Consider the following 20,293-nt stretch of genomic DNA (forward strand, 5'->3'; position numbering starts at 1 on the left):
TTTTTAGAATAGAGTAACTTTTGTGTTTCTTCTATTATATACCCCTCAAAGTGACTTCAAATGTGTTGGGGTCCCGAAAAAAGTTTTTTTTAAATTTTGTTGTAAAAATGAGAAATCACTGGTCAACTTTTAACCCTTATAACTTCCTAACAAAAAATTTGTTTGTTCCAAAATTGTGCTGATGTAAAGTTGACATGTGGGGAAATGTTACTTATTAACTATTTTGTGTGACATATCGCTGTGATATAAGGGTATGAAAATTCAAAGTTGGAAAATTGCAAAATTTTCATCAAATTTAAATTTTTTTCACAAATAAATGCAAGTTAAGTCAAGTAAATTTTACCACTATCATAAAGTATAACATGTCATGAAAAAACAGTAAAATTTTCAGAATTGAGTGTCCTCAGTGGACTATCAATACTGAATATTTTTCTATCTAGTGGCTAACATGATACAAAGATATGCATCTTTCCTGTATGAAAAAAGCAGTCTCAGAATCACCGGGATCCATTGAAGCATTCCAGAGTTATAACCACATAAATTGATCGTGTTCAGAATTACAGTTAGGTCCATATATATTTGGACAGAGACAACATTTTTCTAATTTTGGTTCTAGATATTGCCACAATGAATTTTAAACAAAACAATTCAGATACAGTTGAAGTTCAGACTCTCAGCTTTTCCACATTCAAATTGGATGAAGGGTTTAAGAGTTTCAGCTCCTTAACATGTGCCACCCTGTTTTTAAAGGGACCAAAAGTAATTGGACAGATTAAATAATTGTAAATAAAATGTTCATTTCTAGTACTTGGTTGAAAACACTTTGTTGGCAATGACTGCCTGAAGTCTTGAACTCATGGACATCACCAGACGCTGTGTTTCCTCCTTTTTGATGCTCTGCCAGGCCTTCACTGCGGTGGTTTTCAGTTGCTGTTTGTGGGCCTTTCTGTCTGAAGTTTAGTCTTTAACAAGTGAAATGCATGCTCAATTGGGTTGAGATCAGGTGACTGACTTGGCCATTCAAGAATATTCCACTTCTTTGCTTTAATAAACTCCTGGGTTGCTTTGGCTTTATGTTTTGGGTCATTGTCCATCTGTAATATGAAACGAAGACCAATCGGTTTGGCTGCATTTGGCTGGATCTGAGCACACACTATGGCTCTGAATACCTCAGAATTCATTCGGCTGCTTCTGTCCTGTGTCACATCATCAGTAAACACTAGTGACCCAGTGCCACTGGCAGCCATGCATGCCCAAGCCATCACACTGCCTCCACCGTGTTTTACAGATGATGTGGTATGCTTTGGATCATGAGCTGTACCACGCCTTTGCCATACTTTTCTCTTTCCATCATTCTGGTAGAGGTTGATCTTGGTTTCATCTGTCCAAAGAATGTTCTTCCAGAACTGTGCTGGCTTTTTTAGATGTTTTTTAGCAAAGTCCAGTCTAGCCTTTTGATTCTTGATGATTATGAGTGGCTTGCATCGTGCAGTGAACACTCTGTATTTACTTTCATGCAGTCTTCTCTTTATGGTAGATATGGATATTGATGTGCCTACCTCCTGGAGAGTTGTGTTCACTTGGTTGGCTGTTGTGAAGGGGTTTCTCTTCACCGTGGAGATTATTCTGCGATCATCCACCACTGTTGTCTTCCATGGGCGCCCAGGTGTTTTTGCATTGATGAGTCAGTACTTTCTTTCTTTCTCAGGATGTACCAAACTGTAGATTTTGCCACTCCTAATGTTGTAGCAATTTCTCGGATGGGTTTTTCCTGTTTTTGCAGCTTAAGGATGGCTTGTTTCACCTGCATGGAGAGCTCCTTTGACCGCATGTTTCCTTCACAGCAAAACCTTCCAAATGCAAGCACCACACCTCAAACCAACTCCAGGCCTTTTATCTGCTTAATTAAGAATGACATAACGAAGGGATTGCCCAAACCTGTCCATGAAATAGCCTTGGAGTCAATTGTCCAATTACTTTTGGTCCCTTTAAAAACAGGGTGGCACATGTTAAGGAGCTGAAACTCCTAAACCCTTCATCCAATTTTAATGTGGATACACTCAAATGAAAGCTGAAAGTCTGAACTTGAACTGCAACTGAATTTTGTTTAAAATTCATTGTGGTAATGTCTGGACCCAAAATTAGAAAAATGTTGCCTTTGTCCAAATATATATGGACCTAACTGTATAAAAACTGGCCTGGTCATTAATGTGCAAACCACCTTCAGGGTAAGACCAATGTCCCACTTGCAACGGTAATGCAAGAAACTTGCGCGAGTTTCTCTCGTCAATACCTGGCACTGCCGCCAGTGGTTCGGACTGGAGGGTTCAGCTGCATAGATATACATGCCGCCGCATACTCCACTTACAAGTGCCAGCTGCAGTGCTGGGTATTGAGGAGAGAGACTCGTAAGTTTCTCGCATTCTAGTTGCAAGTGGGACACCGGCCTAAAAAGGTTAAAGGGGCAAAAGGGTGGTGATTTGAACTTTTAGTTTTTTATTTTTTCATGTTTCAAAAAACTTTTTTTTCCTCAATTTTACTGTATTAAATAGTCCTCTTAGAGGACTTGAAGGTATGATTGTCTAATTGCTTTTGCTATACCAAGAAGTGCATCAGCTCTGCTATGTATAGCAAAAACCACAGTCACCTATGGACGCCAGCAAGGGACTGGTTTTCAGAGGAGAATCATAATGACAGACACGAGGTTAATCAGCAGACTACTTGCAGTCATGACAACCCATCGACCCTTTGCCATCATGTGACATGGGTGCCAATGGATAAAAAATGGGCATGGGTGCCAATGGGCAAGATGAATGATGTGCTTTCGGCCAGTGCGTGTTAAATCCCTCTGTAAATTATAGCGTGATGTAAGTGGATAATGGCCTTGTATGGAGCATCGCTTCACTCGCATCAAAGGCAGGGACATGACCTTTGATGCAAATTTTCCTTCAAAGGTTGTGAAGGGGTTAAATTAACACCTAATGCTAGTTTTCTGGAAGACTACTAACTGGACTCTTGCATTTGTAAAGCTGCACTGAAATTTTGAAGTGTCCTCCATGTCTAGATTGTGTGCAGTCATCAGTAATCCCATCTTCTTATCCTGTCTGCTGTTCCTTTTTAGATCCTGTCCTTATCTTAATTATATCCATGTTTAACATGGCCAATCTATGTGTCATTTAAATCACTTAGTAATGCAGTTTGGAAATCTATCAAAGAACACATTATGCTGGAAATTACAGCCTCAAGTAGTTTATTTTTCCCAGACCACATTTTCCATGTTCTTACATTTTTCTGTTATCTTTATAATATTGGCGATAGATGACCACACACAGCTCAATACTTGTTGATAATAATGTTTGATAAATGCTCTTCTGCCTAAACAGTTTGGTGAAACACTGTGCCTTGGTTTTGTGTTATTTTTTTCAGCATGTATATCTGTTTTACCTAAGGAGTCACAGCTGTAGTTTTCTAAAATTTTTACAATAGTTTCTTTCAGATTCAGCAATTTCATTGGTATTTCCTGGGATATCGTTTCTCTATGTGGAGAGTGACATGTCAAGCATTCCGAGATGAGGAGACTTTTAAGCAGCAATGCTCCTCTGGGAAATATGCAAATTGTCTCTTCAAAGAGGAAGAGGACTAGAACTCTAGTGCTACCTATAGGAAGCTTTCACACAGCCAAAACCAGATCTCACACTTTGCAATAACGAGGGGCAGTAGCCTGAAACACAGTATCTGCAAATTGAGTTTTTGGTTTGGCTTTTATCCTAAGTCACGTGACAAGGTTCGTTAAAGGGTCGACATTGACTTCTAGGATTTCTACTTCCTATAGGTGGCACTAGAGTTCTAGTCCTCTTCGTCTCTGAAGAGACAATTTGCATTGGGATAGCCTAAAATCATTTATAGAGATAGTAGCATGAATTGAGGATCTAAAGCAGGGGTCCCCAACCTGTAGCTCAGGAGCCACATGTGGCTCGCGGTCCCATGAATTGTGGCTCGCGGCTGTCTGCCAGCTTGGTGCATTAGCTCCAGGTCTAGCTAATAGGTATGTGTCATGTCGGACACTGTTCACACCAGGGTGTCCGGCAGACAGCGGAAATACCCTGTTCCACTTCAGTATTGTCATGTTGGACACTGTTCACATGGATTCACCCGAGGCAACCTCACCTACAACTCCCCCACCTCCCGGAAGCAACGAAACCAGCGCCCCCTGACGGAGACGGCGGTCTATGCGTACTACAAGTGCCATCGCAGCCTCCAGAGAGGCGGGAGTCTCGTACATTAGGAGAGTCTGTTTAACCCTTCCAGAAACCCCATGCAAAAATTGACTTCTAAGCGCAGGGTCATTCCACTGCGTGTCCACCGCCCAGCGCCAGAATTCCGTGCAGTAATCCTCAGCTGGTCGCTCACCCTGTAGTAGTGAGCATATCTTAGACTCTGCAAAGTTTAATCTATCCGGATCCTCATAGATCAAACCCAGAGCAGAGAAAAAAAAATCTACACACTCAAATGCCGGTGAGTCAGACGGAAGTGAAAAGGCCCAAGCATGTGGATCACCACTCAGCAAAGAAATCACCAAGCCCACGCATTGAGCCTCATTACCTGAGGAATGTGGACGCATACGGAAATACAATTTGCATGATTCACGAAAAACCGTGAACTTACCACGATCACCAGCAAATCGTTCAGGAAGGGGAAACTTGGGTTCAGCTGCCCTGGCTGCAGCCTCAGCAGGTACTGCAGGAGCTGACAGGCCTTGTTGCTGGACCGCCCCCCTAAGTTCAGTGACCTGTATGGATAGAGCCTCCAGCTGCTTGGTTAGGGAAAGTATACGATCCATAGTAAGTAACCCCTATATTCCCTATCTTATACTTTTTTTTTTTTTCTTACTTTAGTATTTGGGCCGACTATAATGTCATGGTATGCCTAGGTTACTTTAGGCTAAAACCCCGGGAACCCTGCGGTGTCCCTCAGACTAGGGAAAACTCTGTCTGTCCCTCAACCCAGGGTTTACACTGAAGGTATGCCTGCCTGGGCCTCCACCCTGTCCCTGTCTCCTGTCCAGCCCTAAGCTGAACCCACCACCCTCCACCCAGTGAGGGGACCAGACACCAGACCCCACAAATACTTATGGACAGGGGTAAAAGAAACACCACACCGTTAATACACAAGGGAATACAAAAATGTGCAAGGGCAACCAAATATATATATATATATATATATATATAAAACAGATAGGAGAAAGAACAACTGAGAGATATACTGCACCAAATATCAGACGCTCCAAAACCACCACTGCTGACCGGTATTGCTAGCACTAGGCAAAAGCTATAGTCGGCGACGCCCATAGTCAGGACGGACTATTTAAAGACCAAGGGCGTGGCCCAGCCCTCAGCCAGCATGACAACCTGGTTAACCCTATCCCGACTGGAACAGAATACCCAACAAAGTCCCTGAGCATACTGTAGTGGAATAGGGTATTACCGCTGTCTGCCGGACAACCTGGTGTGAACAGTGTCCGACATGACAGTATGAGGAGCATATCTCAAAATGGTGAATTTTGTGAGTAGCCCTGCACAGAAGAGCAGATCTGGATGCACATATACTGATTTTAGAGGTTTTTTAAGTATGGTTTCACAAGCTTCATGCATTTTGGAAAAAAATCCTGTGGACTAATGAGGTTAAAATAGAACTCTTTGGCCACAATGATCAAAGGTATGTATGGAGAGAAAAGAGCATAGAATTTCAGAAAAAGAACATCTCGCTAACCATTGAGCATGGAGGTGGATAAATCATGCTTTGTGGTTGTGTTACAGCCAATGACAGAGGCAACATTTCACAGGTAGAGGGAAGGATAGAGTCAATTAAATTTCAACAAATTATTGATGCAAATATAACACCATCTGAAAAAAGCTGAAGTTGAAAAGAGGATGTCTTCTACAAATGGATAATGATCCTAAACACCCGTTAAATTCCACAGTAGGAACAAGCTGAAGGTTTTACAATGGCCCTCACAGTCCCCTGATTTGAACATCATTGAAAATCTGTGGGTAGACCTCAAAATAGCAGTGCCTGCTATCTCACTATCTCACAGAACTGGAAGGATTTTTCAAGGAAGAATGGAAGAAAATCCCTCAAACAAGAATTGAAATACTCTTGTCAGGCTACAAAAAACATTTACAAGCTGTGATACTTGGAAAAGGGAGTGCTACTAGGTACTAACCATGCAGGGTGCCCAAACTTTTGCATCTGCCCTGTTTCCTTTTAGTAATTTTTAAAATGTAAAAAATGACTATTTTTTTGCCTAAATTATAAAAGAAATGTGTCATCTTTAACTTTAGGCCATTTAGAGATCATTTCATCTTCAGCTTGCTTAACTGTTCACAATAACCGTAATTTTGACCAGGGTTTCCCAAACTTTTACATGCTACTGTATTCCATTCAATTAGCTTTCAGTTAAATTGGAATCTACAAGGACAGCTTGATATATCTATAGATTATATTTATTTTACTTTAATGTGTATTATAGACCCTGGATGGCACCCAAATTATTTTTTGTTCACCTCTGTGTAACAGCCCAGCTCTGGTCACTGAAATATGTATGCTTTATCTAAATGTGTTGCAATTCTACTAATAGCTCTATGGCAGATAAGATGATTTATCATGCTCCCAGTTCTCTGCATCTCACTTGTCTTATTCAGCAGAATCGTTATGTGAAAAAAATGGAGTAGTGAAAAGAAATCTATTTAAAAGGCCAGAAATATCTCCATTTTGTGTCATTTTAATTGGTTACGACTTACGATGTAATCTCGCTGATGTGTTTTAAAAGCCATCTTTTTACATTTATGGCATTGAATTGCATCTGTTTATACTTCTCCAGTGGAATTTTCTACTTACTCATATCATAGTTTGCCCCTGTAAACACCGTTCATTTTTGCATATGTTTTGGTAGAACTACATTTCATAATAAACCCCGACGAATGTTATATATGCAAATAAGTCTTTTCGGTATTGCATCTAAATTTTCAAGGGTATGTGCACATGTTCAGTATCTAGACCATACCAAAAAAACGGTGAACACAAGGCCAAGGTTAGCAAGAATAAAAAATATAAATTTGTAGCTCCTCCCCCGACATGACGCTGATGCTGGCCGGCGTCGTTGGTGTCTTGACAACGGCGCGCGTCACTTCTGGGCCGGGACCGCTACTTCCGGTGCACGGTCAGACGCGCAATGACCGGGTGGTATAAAGAGGCAGGCGGTCATCAGTGGAGTCATGCCCCCTGAAGGAGGACCGAAACGTGCATCGGGGCTGACGTGCTCATCCTGGCTGTGACCCGTCTCCTGCTGCTGCTGCTAAATAGCCCGGTAATTAACTCTTCATGTGATTTGGCACTTGTGACTATGTCTGTGGATTATGGGAGGCTGTGAGCAGTCAGCAGAGTGGGATCTTTATGTATGTAGCAAAGGGGACTGATTATGGTGTATACCCCAGTTGATTGTGCATCCATGACTTTCTTATTAGTCGGTATATATTATGGGTGGTTTTTGCCACATGAATATCATGTTGTAATACTATTTTGATTAATTGACAGCATATATGATCTGGATGAGCGTGTTCCCTTGCATGTGCTTGTGTACCACCATTATGTGTGTGTTTTTCCATGCCCTTCCCCAATATACCTGTTGGTCTGATTTTACTCATTGTTCTAAATAAAAATTTATTTTTTTATTCTTGCTAACCTTGGACTTGTGTTCACCATTTTTTTGATATGGTCTATGTGTCATTGGTGATAGGCAGCTTAAATCCATAATAATTATATGGTAGATGTATATGTGATATACCATGTATGTGAGTTTGACCTGCTGGTGTTATGTTCAGTATCTGTAGCAGAAAAATCTGGTGCAAGTACTGGAGTGTTGGCACGAAAAACACTGCTTATAGGGAACCTGTCACCAGAAGAAAAACACTATTAACATGCAGATATGTGATTAATCTGCAGTTTAATAGCGTTAATAACTTACCCGGCATCTGCACATAGCCAAACACTCTGGGGAGAAAATGAACTTTATTCTCCCCAGCAACATTCCAGGTTCAGTCATGGAGAAGGTGCCTGTTATGGTTCGATCACCGGTCTCTCTGAGCGGTGGCTGTTACTGCACCCTCAGCCCTGACTGATACTGGCTCTGCATTGGGGCCGGCTGTTATTCAGTGCAGGTGTATACTCAGAGCGGCATCTGTAACTGCACCCTCAGCAAGAGTGCAGAGCAAAAGCAGACAGAGAGGACACAAGTATAGACATGGCAGGGAAAGGAGCCACAGACAGGGAGACCAACAGACAGGTTAGGATTCAGTACAGACAAGGTCAGATATAGGACCAGGATAAGATGCAGGTATAGAACACAGTCCACACAGAGATGGACACGGAGTCCAATACAGGACAAGGACACAGGCCTGAGTATGCAGCCCTCAGGAAGATGGAAATATAAGACACAAGCGCACAGAAACAAATCTGGGTATGCAGCCCCCAGAGAAGGCAGAAACAGAACAGGACCTGGCACCTCAACAGCAAGACACTGACTGAGATAGTGTTGCTCATGCAGCTTCCACCGGGTGGAGCTGCCTTAAATACCAGAGGCCTCTTGGTAATTGGCTGGAGACACCATAGGCAGGTGCACACTGATTCTATAAGAAGCAGAGAGTGCCGGTGCCACCTCCCTATGCACACAGCCAGGAAGTATACAGAGAGCAGGCAGGAGGCAAGAGGCATGCAGCATGGGGCCGGCAGCAGACAGAACTCACAGCATGGCCTGGAATAGTGAGTAAGGCTGATGAGGGATGGAAGGTCATGCAGTAATGCCGGCAGGGTTGTTACATTTGATATAACGCCTCTAAAGTACCATGAGCAAAATAAACCTTTCCTTTTCTGCACCCCACCATGGCATTACAGTTCTAGTTCTATCTTCTGTCACAGGTTTTCAGTCTTCTTCACATGTCCTGTCTGGCCTTCAGTTTCTCCAGCTCTGACTAGGCATGGCAACTTCATGATGTGAGTCAGCGGTGGAGGTGCCAAATGCCAGGTGGGACCTGTGAAGAAGACTGGAGACCTACTGTGACTGAAGACCAGATCTGATCTGTAAGGACCTGGAGGAATGTGGCATAGAGAAAGGCAGGGCTAGACATGGTTGAGTATATATTTTCTATTTATCGATTGAACCCCATTCCACAATTTTAGGATCTTTCAAAATGACTACTAACTGCTATTTTGCTGGTCTCCTAAGGGCTGGGAAAGGGTTCAGAAAAAAAATTGTGCAAGGTGAACTGTAAATTTTTTTTTACTTTGTGTGAATCCAATTTTTTTTGGTCAAATTCAAAGTGAATTTTAATGCTTCTAATTAATTTGCTTATCTCTAATCTTGACACATGCTTAGCAGCTCTGATTGAGTAGAATTATTCACACTTTTTTCTAGTTTGTTATCTAAACGTATTCATCTCAATTGTGTTGTACAGTGCTGTAGAATGTTAGTCCTACATGATTGTTAGGAAATAAATGAGCTAAGATCACGTTCATATCTTCCTTTTTTATGTATCTTTATATATTTACCATTTGGTGTGTTTAAAGGGAACCTGTCATTAGATTTATGCTGCCCGAACCATGTACAGCATGAATGAGAGTCTGACTGCACAACTGCATACAAATATGACTTTTTCTGAAACGCTCCGTGTTTGAATACCTGGCACATGTGATAGACCTGTTAATCAACACGACTGGGGTGGGGAGAAGCCGACCGGGTTGTACCAGAATAAATTAGTTTTCCTCCTATAGTCCCCAATTAAATTTCTTGAATAGCTTTTGCTGAAATGCAGTAGCATTTTACAATAAAAACTTTGAAGTTTCACAGTTAGGTTCTGATTCATGTTGCCTATTGTTAAAGGAAAGCGCTTATGAGATTCATGCTCCTTGAACAAACAAATTAACAATGAGCGTGAGTGGAGGTGAACAGTGTCAGAAGAGATAGTGTTTGGTCCGGTCTCTGTACATGCAGCATATCACATGCACAGAACGCATACACAACCGTGCAGATGAAGTGTGCATGCATATCACTATATCTCAATGGAAACCTTGGCTGCATCATAGCACCTAGAGGGGGGTATCTATTTCTTTGCCGATAATTTGCATATACATAAAGGTTAAAGTCATAAGATATTAAAACCTAATAGTAGAAATTGTGATTTGAGGGCAGCACATTGTCTATGGATTTCAATCTTGGCTATTGGGTAAGGAGAATATCTATAAGCAAGTGGAACTCTTAAGTGGTTCTCTGGTCTCATAAGAAAAATTGGCAGTCAATTTAATACATGTGACTGTAAACGGCTAAAATGTTACAGTAGAATCATAGAATCATAGAATAGAATCGTAGAGTTGGAAGGGACCTCCTGGGCCATCTGGTCCAACCCCCTGCTCAAAGCAGGATTCGCTAAATCATCCCAGTCAGATGTCTGTCCAGCCTCTGTTTGAAGACTTCCATTGAAGGAGAACTCACCACTTCTCGTGGCAGCCTGTTCCACTCATTGATCACTCTAACTGTCAAAAAGTTTTTTCTAATATCTAATCTGTGTCTCCTCCCATTCAGTTTCATCCCATTGCTTCTAGTCTTTCCTTGTGCAAATGAGAATAAAGTTGATCCTTCTACAATGTGACAGCCCTTTAGATATTTGTAGACTGCAATTAAGTCTCCTCTCAGTCTTCTCTTTTGCAAACTAAACATTCCCAAATCCTGCAACCTTTCCTCATAAGACAGGGTTTGCAGACCGGTCACCATTCTGGTCGCTCTTTTCTGAACTTGCTCCAGTTTGTTGATGTCTTTTTTAAAATGTGGTGCCCAAAACTGGACACAATATTCCAGATGAGGTCTGACCAAAGAGGAGTAGAGGGAAATAATGACTTCACGTGATCTAGACTGTATGCTTCTGTTAATACATCCTAGAACTGCATTTGCCTTTTTTGCTGCTGCATCACACTGTTGACTCATATTCAGTCTGTGATCTATTAGTATACCCAAGTCTTTTTCACATGTGCTGTCACTTAGCCCTATTCCTCCCATTCTATATATGCTTTTTTCATTTTTATTGCCCAGATGTAGTACTTTGCATTTCTCCCTGTTAAAAACCATTCTGTTAGTTACTGCCCACTTCTCCAGTTTATTTAAATCTTTTTGAATCCTCTCTCTCTCTTCTCTAGTATTAGCTATCCCTCCTAGCTTTGTGTCATCAGCAAATTTAATCAGTTTACCCTCAATTCCTTCATCTAAATCGTTGATAAAGATGTTGAACAATACAGGGCCCAGGACAGAGCCCTGTGGTACCCCACTTGAGACATTCTTCCAACTGGATGTGCAGCCATTTACGACCACTCTTTGGGTTCGATCACTAAGCCAGCTATGAATCCACCTAACAGTTGCCTTGTCCATTCCATACTTAGTCATTTTTTCAATAAGGATTGTATGAGAGACTTTGTCAAATGCTTTGCTGAAGTCAAGATATACTATATCTACAGCATTTCCTTGATCCACCCAATCAGTGATACCATCATAGAAGGAAATTAAGTTAGTCTGACATGACTTATTAGTTACAAACCCATGCTGACTCTGTTTGATCACTTCATTCTTATCCAGGTATTGACTTAAATGTTGTTTAATAATTTGTTCAAAGATCTTTCCTGGTATAGAAGTCAGACTCACCGGCCTATAGTTGCCTGGGTCCACCTTCTTCCCCTTTTTGAAGATAGGAACAACATTTGCTCTTCTCCAGTCTTCTGGCACTTCTCCTGTTCTCCAAGAATTTTCAAAGATTATGGAGAGTGGTTCAGAAATTTCTTCTGCTATCTCCTTCAGTACTCTGGGGTGTAATTCATCTGGACCTGGAGACTTGAATTCATTTAGGTTAGCTAAGTGTTTCCTCACTATCTTTCTGTTTATAGATATCCTGGATTCTTCTATTCCCTTAATAGGATAGTGAATAACAGTTGGTGTTACATTTCCTTTCTGAGAGAAAACAGATGCAAAATAGGAATTTAAAAGTTCAGCCTTCTCAACATCCTGTCTTACCATTTCATCATTTTCATCATTTCATCATTTCATCATCAGTATGTGATGGGGGCTCATTTTTCTAAGCTGTCCTAAATATATTTTATATTTTTGTCTCCTTAGCATTAAACAATGGGTTGAGAAGATGCAGAATGATCTTGTTACCTTGGCAAGAACAGCAAGTGGTGTGGACCAGCTAGCAGAAGTAAGTGAACAATTTTACAAGTAATTATATGGTGATTTATGTTTGGTACTTTCATCAGATTGGCAGGAAGGTTTCTTGAATTATGTTTTGTTCAGCTACCTCACCAAAACTAGTACTACCATGATTCATGATATGCTGAATACTCCTCTCTATTCACAATATGTGTGGGCGTTATGGGTACTGACATTTCATATCAAAGCTGTATTAATGGTATAATAAATGAAATTTATTGTAAGCAATATATGTATTACCAAGTGTGGGCACAATTAGATCATACACATGATCATATTTGAGATGTGTTTGATCCAGGTTTGTAGTATGATACTTCCTGATTTAAGTGGTCCTATACTGCACCTTATTTGCCTGCATCTAACATACCCCCTATTTATAATCCATACTCCAAAAATAAGCCCTAGTTACAGTCAGGACCTATGTTGAGGAGGGAAAACTGGTCAATTGCCCAGGGCCCCCACTCTCTTATGGACCCCCAGCGTTTCTATTTTGAGGTTAAGACTGCTTGCTGACTTTGGTGACATCACGGTCATGTGAACATGATGTTACCATAGGTCCTTTAACTGCAGGAGTCTAGAAGAACTGGAGAGGAGACAGGCTGGTAAGTGCGGTGTGGTTATATACATATGTTGGTGCAGTGTGTGTGCGAGGACATGATCATATTTGTATAAATTATTTTTTGTTCAATAATAAATGTGAATTGTTGTTCATGGGAAAAAAAATAAAGACATTCCCTGAGTATAAGCCCGACCCATCTTTGGTAGCAAAAAATAATACATGACCCTATCTTATTTTCAGAGAAACCCAGTATTACCCTGCACTGCAAAGAAAAACCCGAAACCTGAGTCTGATGATTTATATATTTTTTTTGTGAAGAAGACTCTTGTTCGGTTAAAAAATGATGTGTCAAGCTTGTTACAGAATAAGACTGGATCTAACTTGGATCACTACCTCCAATGGTTGGGACTAGTGACTCAGCTTTCTTATCCTTAAAGGAGGCCTAAACTGCATAAATATTGTTTTTGACATGCTTCATAGTGTACCAATTTACAAAGATTGTTTCCCCTATTTGTAATGTGAGCATATAGAGCCTCACTGAAGCTCCACACATCATTACAACCAGTTTTTAGAAACAACATTACATACCGGTTGGGAGTGGACTGTTAATTCCTCCATGCACATTACACTAATGTCTGCTGAATCTACCAATATCACCAGGTTTGACAGACAGTCTAATGTGTGTATGGGTGCCGGCTAGTGATGAGTGAGTATACTCGTTGCTTGGGTTTTCCCGAGCACGCTCGGGTGACCTCCGAGTATTTTGGCGTGCTCGGAGATTTCGTTTTTGTCGAAGTATCTCCATAATTTACGGCTAATAGACAGCCTGAATACATGTGGGGATTCCCTAACAAACAGGCATTCCTCACATGTACTCAGACTGTCCAGCAGCCGCAAATCATGCGGCTGTTCGACACAAACTAAATCTCCGAGCACACCAAAATACTCGGAGGACACCCGAGCATGCTCGGAAAAACCCGAGCATTGAGTATACTCGCTCGTCACTAGTATCGGCCAACTAATGGTTGGGAGAAATGTCCATTGTGCATTTCCGATTTGGGACTGCTGATCGCATTGTTCTCCTGAATTAAGCCACCGGCCAATGTGTCTGTTGGCAGTTTTCTCATAGACAACACAGGAGCCATCTGATATGTATGGCTTTCTGTAGTCTAAATGGCAATAAAGTGTGTTTTCTGTTGATAAATATCTAAAATACCTAATTGAATCCACTATGATACAATAATGTTACTCAACAAAACATATAAAGTCCAAAACAGAGCATTGATCCTATATATATTTTCCATGGATTTTTACTGTTAGAATTGTATTAGAACCTGCTTACATGCCACCATCTGTGCCATATGAAATACATTGCTTAATCTATTTGTGCAAATTGCAATGCTTTCTTTTATATTAAAAATATTTGTTTTGATAATATTATTAAAGACATGACTTCTGACTCTCCAGTAAGCTGCTAGCTTTGTTTTATTTCTATGTGAGCTTTTTAGTTATTTTGTTTGCAAAAAAAAAAGAAGAAAAATCTGCCACTTCATTTTTATTTTATTCCGACAAAGTCAGCTAAACTTTAAAGTTAATATTTAATCATGCCCTCTGTTTTTACTGCAGTATGAGGCAACAAATCTTTTGTGTGTTTTTGAGAACTAGATATGTATGGAATCAAAAGTGGGAATGAAAGCGAACAGCAGTGTAGCTTGCAGTGTGATGACCTTTGCAGTGTTGGAAGTGCTGCATGAAAGGGCTTCCCAAGATGACTTACAGTACTCGAAGGCTGCACACGTCTGTCATACCGAGACGTATACTAATTACTGGGAGTCTTTCTAAGGCCGTGCAGCCGCATACAAGAATTACTATTATTTTTATTAAATGGGCTACTGTCAATATTATCACAAGTCCAAATACTTTGTTACTATTGAATGCCATTGGTAAAACCCTACACTCTGAAAGACGTGGCATATATATGTAAAGAACAAATGGATAACAAAATAAAAAAAATATTGATCATTTTGGCGGTATTCCCGGACAGAGTATGGCTTTATCGCTTTTAGTCTTATTACTGGAGAATGTCAGCCAAATGCTTATGATTTAATTCTCTCTCTATATGCCCTTACGTCATCTCTTTCTTGCTCTTCTCTCTTAATGAATTATATCATCTCATTCCCTCTTGTAATCTCTTTAAGAGGACAGGCGATGCCCTTCTCTTTTCATCTTTTGTCTTTGATCACTCTTTCTTTGTGTATGGCATCTCTACCTTCTATTTGCTTTTTAGTTTGTTGTTTGTTCTGTCTCTTCTTTATTATTTGTCTTTACCATCTGTCTCTGAGCTTCTCGTTTATTCTTATATGATATTTGTGACTGCTCTGTGCTTTAGATCATTTTACATATTATCTTCCTAAACTTCCACAATTAATATTTCCTAGATTGCCTGCCAAGAGAAAATATTGACTTCTGGGAAAGTGAAATACATGTATGCGTACTTGTGTATATGTATATTATATTGATTTACATATTTCTCTCCATGATAACTGCAGTTTGGATTGACTTAGATTAAGAAGATTGTTCTTAGATCCTATTGTTACTTAGAAAATTATTCAGAATTAAGAGTCCTCAGTGGTTGATACCTTTTAAGGGCTAACTGAAAAGATGGTAACAAATTGCAAGCTTTTGAGAATACTCAAGTCCCTTCATCAGGCATTGACTAATACAAAATCTGAAGAATTACATATTTATGCACAAAAAAGCACAGAAATAACGCAATAGATAAGACAAGTGACATGAAACAGAACTATCATTATGGGAAAGTGATGGACAGTTCATAGATAAGGAGTATGAAAGTTTTATAGTGCTCTGATTTGGGTCTAGTTCTGTGTTGTGATGCCCCCACAAGGTCTTGGGATCAAATTCCTTAATTGACGTAAAAAGACATAAATCCATGCGACACATTCATTCCTGCTCTGAGTGTGTCAAAGATTGTCATGAGTTTATACTCCCAGACGCTTCTATCTCTCTGAGATTTGAAATTACCTTTCAAATCAAGTAATTTCATGTCTACGGTGCTGTGATCAGACATAAAAAAATGTTTTGCTTAAGCACTGTGCTCACCTTCCTATATTTATAGCTGTAAAAGAGCTGAATTTGTATTTTAAAGAACTCTTAAAGGAGTTGTCTCAAGCTTGGATGTCATCTGCTATTCATGGGAGTGCAATGCTTGGCTATTTTCAGTGGTCCCATTGTGGCTTAAAGGAACAGCAGTGTGCATGATTGACCCATACTCCACTCACAAGAGGCTCTTCAGAGCCCTAAGTTTTGGGATTGGTAAGTTAACCCCTAATTCATGGATTGAAGTAACTTATAAACTTGAGAATACCTTTTTAACCTTCTTGACATGTTTAGTTCCAAAAATACTTCTACTCTCCAAACAGATACAATGGGGAAAAAAGAATTTAGTCAGCCACCAATTGTGCAAGTTCTCCCACTTAAAAGATAAAAGAGGCCTGTTATTGACATCATAGGTAGGCCACAACTATGAGAGTCAAAATGAGAAAACAAATCCAGAAAATCACCTTGTCTGATTTGGCAAGATTTATTTTGCAAATTATGGTGGGAAATAAGTATTTGGTCACCTAAAAACATGTAAGATTTCTGGCTCTCACAGACCTGTAACTTCTAATTTAAGAGGTTCCTCTGTCCTCTACTCATTACCTGTAGAAATGTCACCTGTTTGAACTTGTTATCAGTATAAAAGACACCTGTCCACAACCTCAAACAGTCACATTTCAAACTCCACTATGGTGAAGACCAAAGAGCTGTTGAAGGATACCAGAAACAAAATTGAAGCCCTGCACCAAGCTGGGAAGACAGAACCTGCAATAAGCAAGCAGCTTGGTGTGATGAAATCAACTGTGGGAGCAATAATAAGTAAATGGAAGATATACAAGACCACTGATAATCTCCCTTCATCTGGGGCTCCATGCAAGATCTCACCCTGTGGGGTCAATATAATCACAAGATCAGTGAGCAAAAATCCCAGAACCACATGGGGACCTAGTTAATGGCCTGCATAGAGCTGGGATCACCATAACAAAGGCTATCATCAGTGACACACTAAGGCTCCAGGGACTCAGATCCTGCAGTGACAGATGTGTCCCCCTGCTTAAGCCAGTACATGTCCGGGCCTGTCTGAAGTTTGCTAGAGAGCGTTTGGATTATCCAGAAGAGTATTGGGATGAGTATTTTGGCTCATCTTTCATCGTTTTTAAGAAATCTCAATATGGAAGAGGCAAGGAGCCATTTGGTGAGATGCATTTCTTGCTACATGTTCAGACTTACCAGTGGAAAAGCCAAACTTCACATGCCACAAATGCAAGCTTGTGTCCCGTTGGAGGAAAAGTTGCAAAATCTCGAAGAGAGGTTAGCTGCGTTGAAGATCATTAAGGAAGGTGAAGAGTTCTTAGACAGAGCAGAATTATCTCTTCATGTTACAGAATGAGAAGAAATTCGAAGTGCACCTGAAGAAACAGAGGAATGGAGACATGTGACCCAGAGAAGCAGGAGGATCAAGAGGCAGTCAGCACCAATACTGCTCAGGAACCAGTACCAGGCTCTCACGCAGGAAAACGATGAAGAAATACATCAGGATAAGACTTTGCCCACAAACAGCAACCTTGTACGCCTCCAGAGTCCTCCTGGATGGAGAAAGAAAAATGTTGTGAAGAAGAAACGGAGAGTGGTGGTCATGGGGGATTCCCTGTTGAGAGGAACAGAGGCCGCTATCTGCAGACCGGATATAACTTCAAGAGAAATGTGCTGTCTTCAAGGTGCAAAAATTAAAGATGTGTCTGACAGGATATCAGGACTCTTCAGACCTACAGATGACTACCCATTCCTGCTACTACATGTGGGGACAAATGACACCGCAAGAAACGACCTGGAAACCATCTGCAGAGACTTTGAAGACTTAGGCAAGAAAGTGAAAGAACTGGGAGCGCAGGTGGTCTTCTCTTCCATCCTCCGAGTGGATGGCCATGGAACAAGGAGGTGGAAGAAGATTCTGCAGGTGAACAACTGGCTACGTCGATGGTGCCGTCAGTAACGATTTGGATTTATGGATCACGGAATGAATTACCTTTATGATGGACTACTTGCTAGAGATGGGGTGCACCTTACGAAGACTGGAAAACATGTATTTGGAAGTCGCCTTGCTACACTTGTAAGGAGAGCTTTAAACTAGAAAAACATGGGAAGGGAAGCAAAAGACCAGAAAAAGCCATACACCTGACAAATGCTATTGAGAGCTTTGCTATTAGAAGTGGAAAGGAAGAACAAAGACAAAAAGAATCTAATTAATAAAAATATTGGAGAAAGAGAAACCAATCACAAACTAAAATGGTTCTATACTAATGCACAAAGCATGGGCAACAAACAAGGAAAATTGGAACTACTAACACAGGAAAAGAAATATGATGTCTTTGGAATCACTGAAACTTGGTGGGACAATACGCATGATTGGAATACAAGACTAGAAGGATACAACTTATTTGCAAGAAACAGACTTGATAAACGAGGAGGAGGTGTTGTATTGTATGTTAGAAATGCGTATATCTGCACAGAGATTGAAGCTTCAGAGACTGGGAGTTCTGTGGAAACTGTTTGGGTAAGAATACAAGGACAGAACAATGGAAAGGACACCATTGTAGGCATTTACTACAGGCTGCCTGTGCAAGCTAAAGATATGGATGAACTCTTTATGCATCAAATGGCCAAGTTCTCCAAAAAATATGACATAGTTGTCAGGGGAGATTTCAACTATCCAGACATTTGTTGGGAATCTCTCTCAGGCAAAACTAACAGGTCAAGGAATTCTTATCCTCTCTTGCTCACAACTTTATCTTCCAAAAGGTAGGGGAGAAAACAAGGGGAACTGCTACCTTGGATCTAATCCTTATAAACAGGGAGGAAATGGTTGAGGAGGTAAAAGTGGCTGGGACCCTAGGAGGTAGCGACCATGCTATTTTAGAATTTTGGATAACTAGAGGAGGAAGACCTGTGAAGACTCAGACGTCAAGGTTAGATTTCAGAAAGGCAGATTTTAAGGGATTCAGAAAGAGAATTGGAGGGATCCAATGGCTGGATATCCTTAAAGACAAAAATGTCCAGGAAGGATGGGAAATCTTGAAAAATGAAATTCTCAAAGCACAATTGTTAACAATTCCAAAAAGGGGGAAGAATAGGAAGCATTTAAGGAAACCAGGATGGATGAACACAGAACTTAAGCACATGCTAAAAAGGAAGAAAAAAATGTTTATAAAATGGAAAGAGGGAGGCATATATATATAGAAGAATATAATGCTGTCTGCAGAACCTGCAGGGCACAAATCAGATTATCTAAAGCTGACAATGAATTGAGGCTTGCAAGAGATGTCAAAAGCAATAATAAAGGATTTTGGGGATACGTCAAAAGTAAAAGAAAAGTCAAAGATGCTATAGGATTTTTACAGGATGAAAATTCTGAAATGGTAAGACAGGATGTTGAGAAGGCCGAACTTTTAAATTCCTATTTTGCATCTGTTTTCTCTCAGAAAGGAAATGTAACATCAACTGTTCTTCACTGTCCTATTAAGGGAATAGAAGAATCCAGGATATCTATAAACAGAAAGATAGTGAGGAAACACTTAGCTAACCTAAATGAATTCAAGTCTCCAGGTCCAGATGAATTACACCCCAGAGTACTGAAGGAGATAGCATAAGAAATTTTTGAACCCCTCTCCAAAATCTTTGAAAATTCTTGGAGAACAGGAGAAGTGCCAGAAGACTGGAGAAGAGCAAATGTTGTTCCTATCTTCAAAAAGGGGAAGAAGGTGGACCCAGGCAACTATAGGCCGGTGAGTCTGACTTCTATACCAGGAAAGATCTTTTAACAAATAATTAAACAACATGTATGTCAGTACCTGGATAAGAATGAAGTGATTAAACAGAGTCAGCATGGGTTTGTAACTAATAAGTCATGTCAGACTAACTTAATTTCCTTCTATGATGGAATCACTGATTGGGTGGATCAAGGAAATGCTGTAGATATTGTATATCTTTACTTCAGCAAAGCATTTGACAAAGTACCTCATACAATCCTTATTGAAAAAATGGAATGGCAAGGCAACTGTTAGGTGGATTCATAACTGGCTTAGTGATCGGACCCAAAGAGTGGTGGTAAATGGCTGCACATCCAGTTGGAAGAATGTCTCAAGTGGGGTACCACAGGGCTCTGTCCTGGGCCCTGTATTGTTCAACATCTTTATCAATGATTTAGATGATGGAATTGAGGGTAAACTGATTAAATTTGCTGATGATACAAAATTAGGAGGGATAGCTAATACTAGAGAAGAGAGAGGATTCAAAAAGATATAAATTAACTGGAGAAG

At 40.4% G+C, this 20,293-nt stretch overlaps 1 protein-coding gene across 4 annotated transcripts in view; it reads left to right on the top strand.

Annotated features, from left to right (window-relative positions):
* The window catches only part of CACNA2D1 (calcium voltage-gated channel auxiliary subunit alpha2delta 1), a 1,206,813-nt gene that overhangs the window by 194,571 nt on the left and 991,949 nt on the right, over window positions 1-20,293 (top strand). For all 4 annotated transcript variants that reach the window (XM_073551318.1, XM_073551320.1, XM_073551319.1 and 1 more), the window contains exon 2: window positions 12,209-12,290. In XM_073551318.1, coding sequence (XP_073407419.1) covers window positions 12,209-12,290 — 82 coding nt within the window. The remainder of the gene's footprint in view (window positions 1-12,208; window positions 12,291-20,293) is intronic.

Source organism: Dendrobates tinctorius, unplaced genomic scaffold (genome assembly GCF_039654945.1).
Source record: "Dendrobates tinctorius isolate UK_male_01 unplaced genomic scaffold, ASM3965494v1 ptg000174l, whole genome shotgun sequence".
Taxonomy (NCBI): Eukaryota; Metazoa; Chordata; class Amphibia; order Anura; family Dendrobatidae; genus Dendrobates; species Dendrobates tinctorius.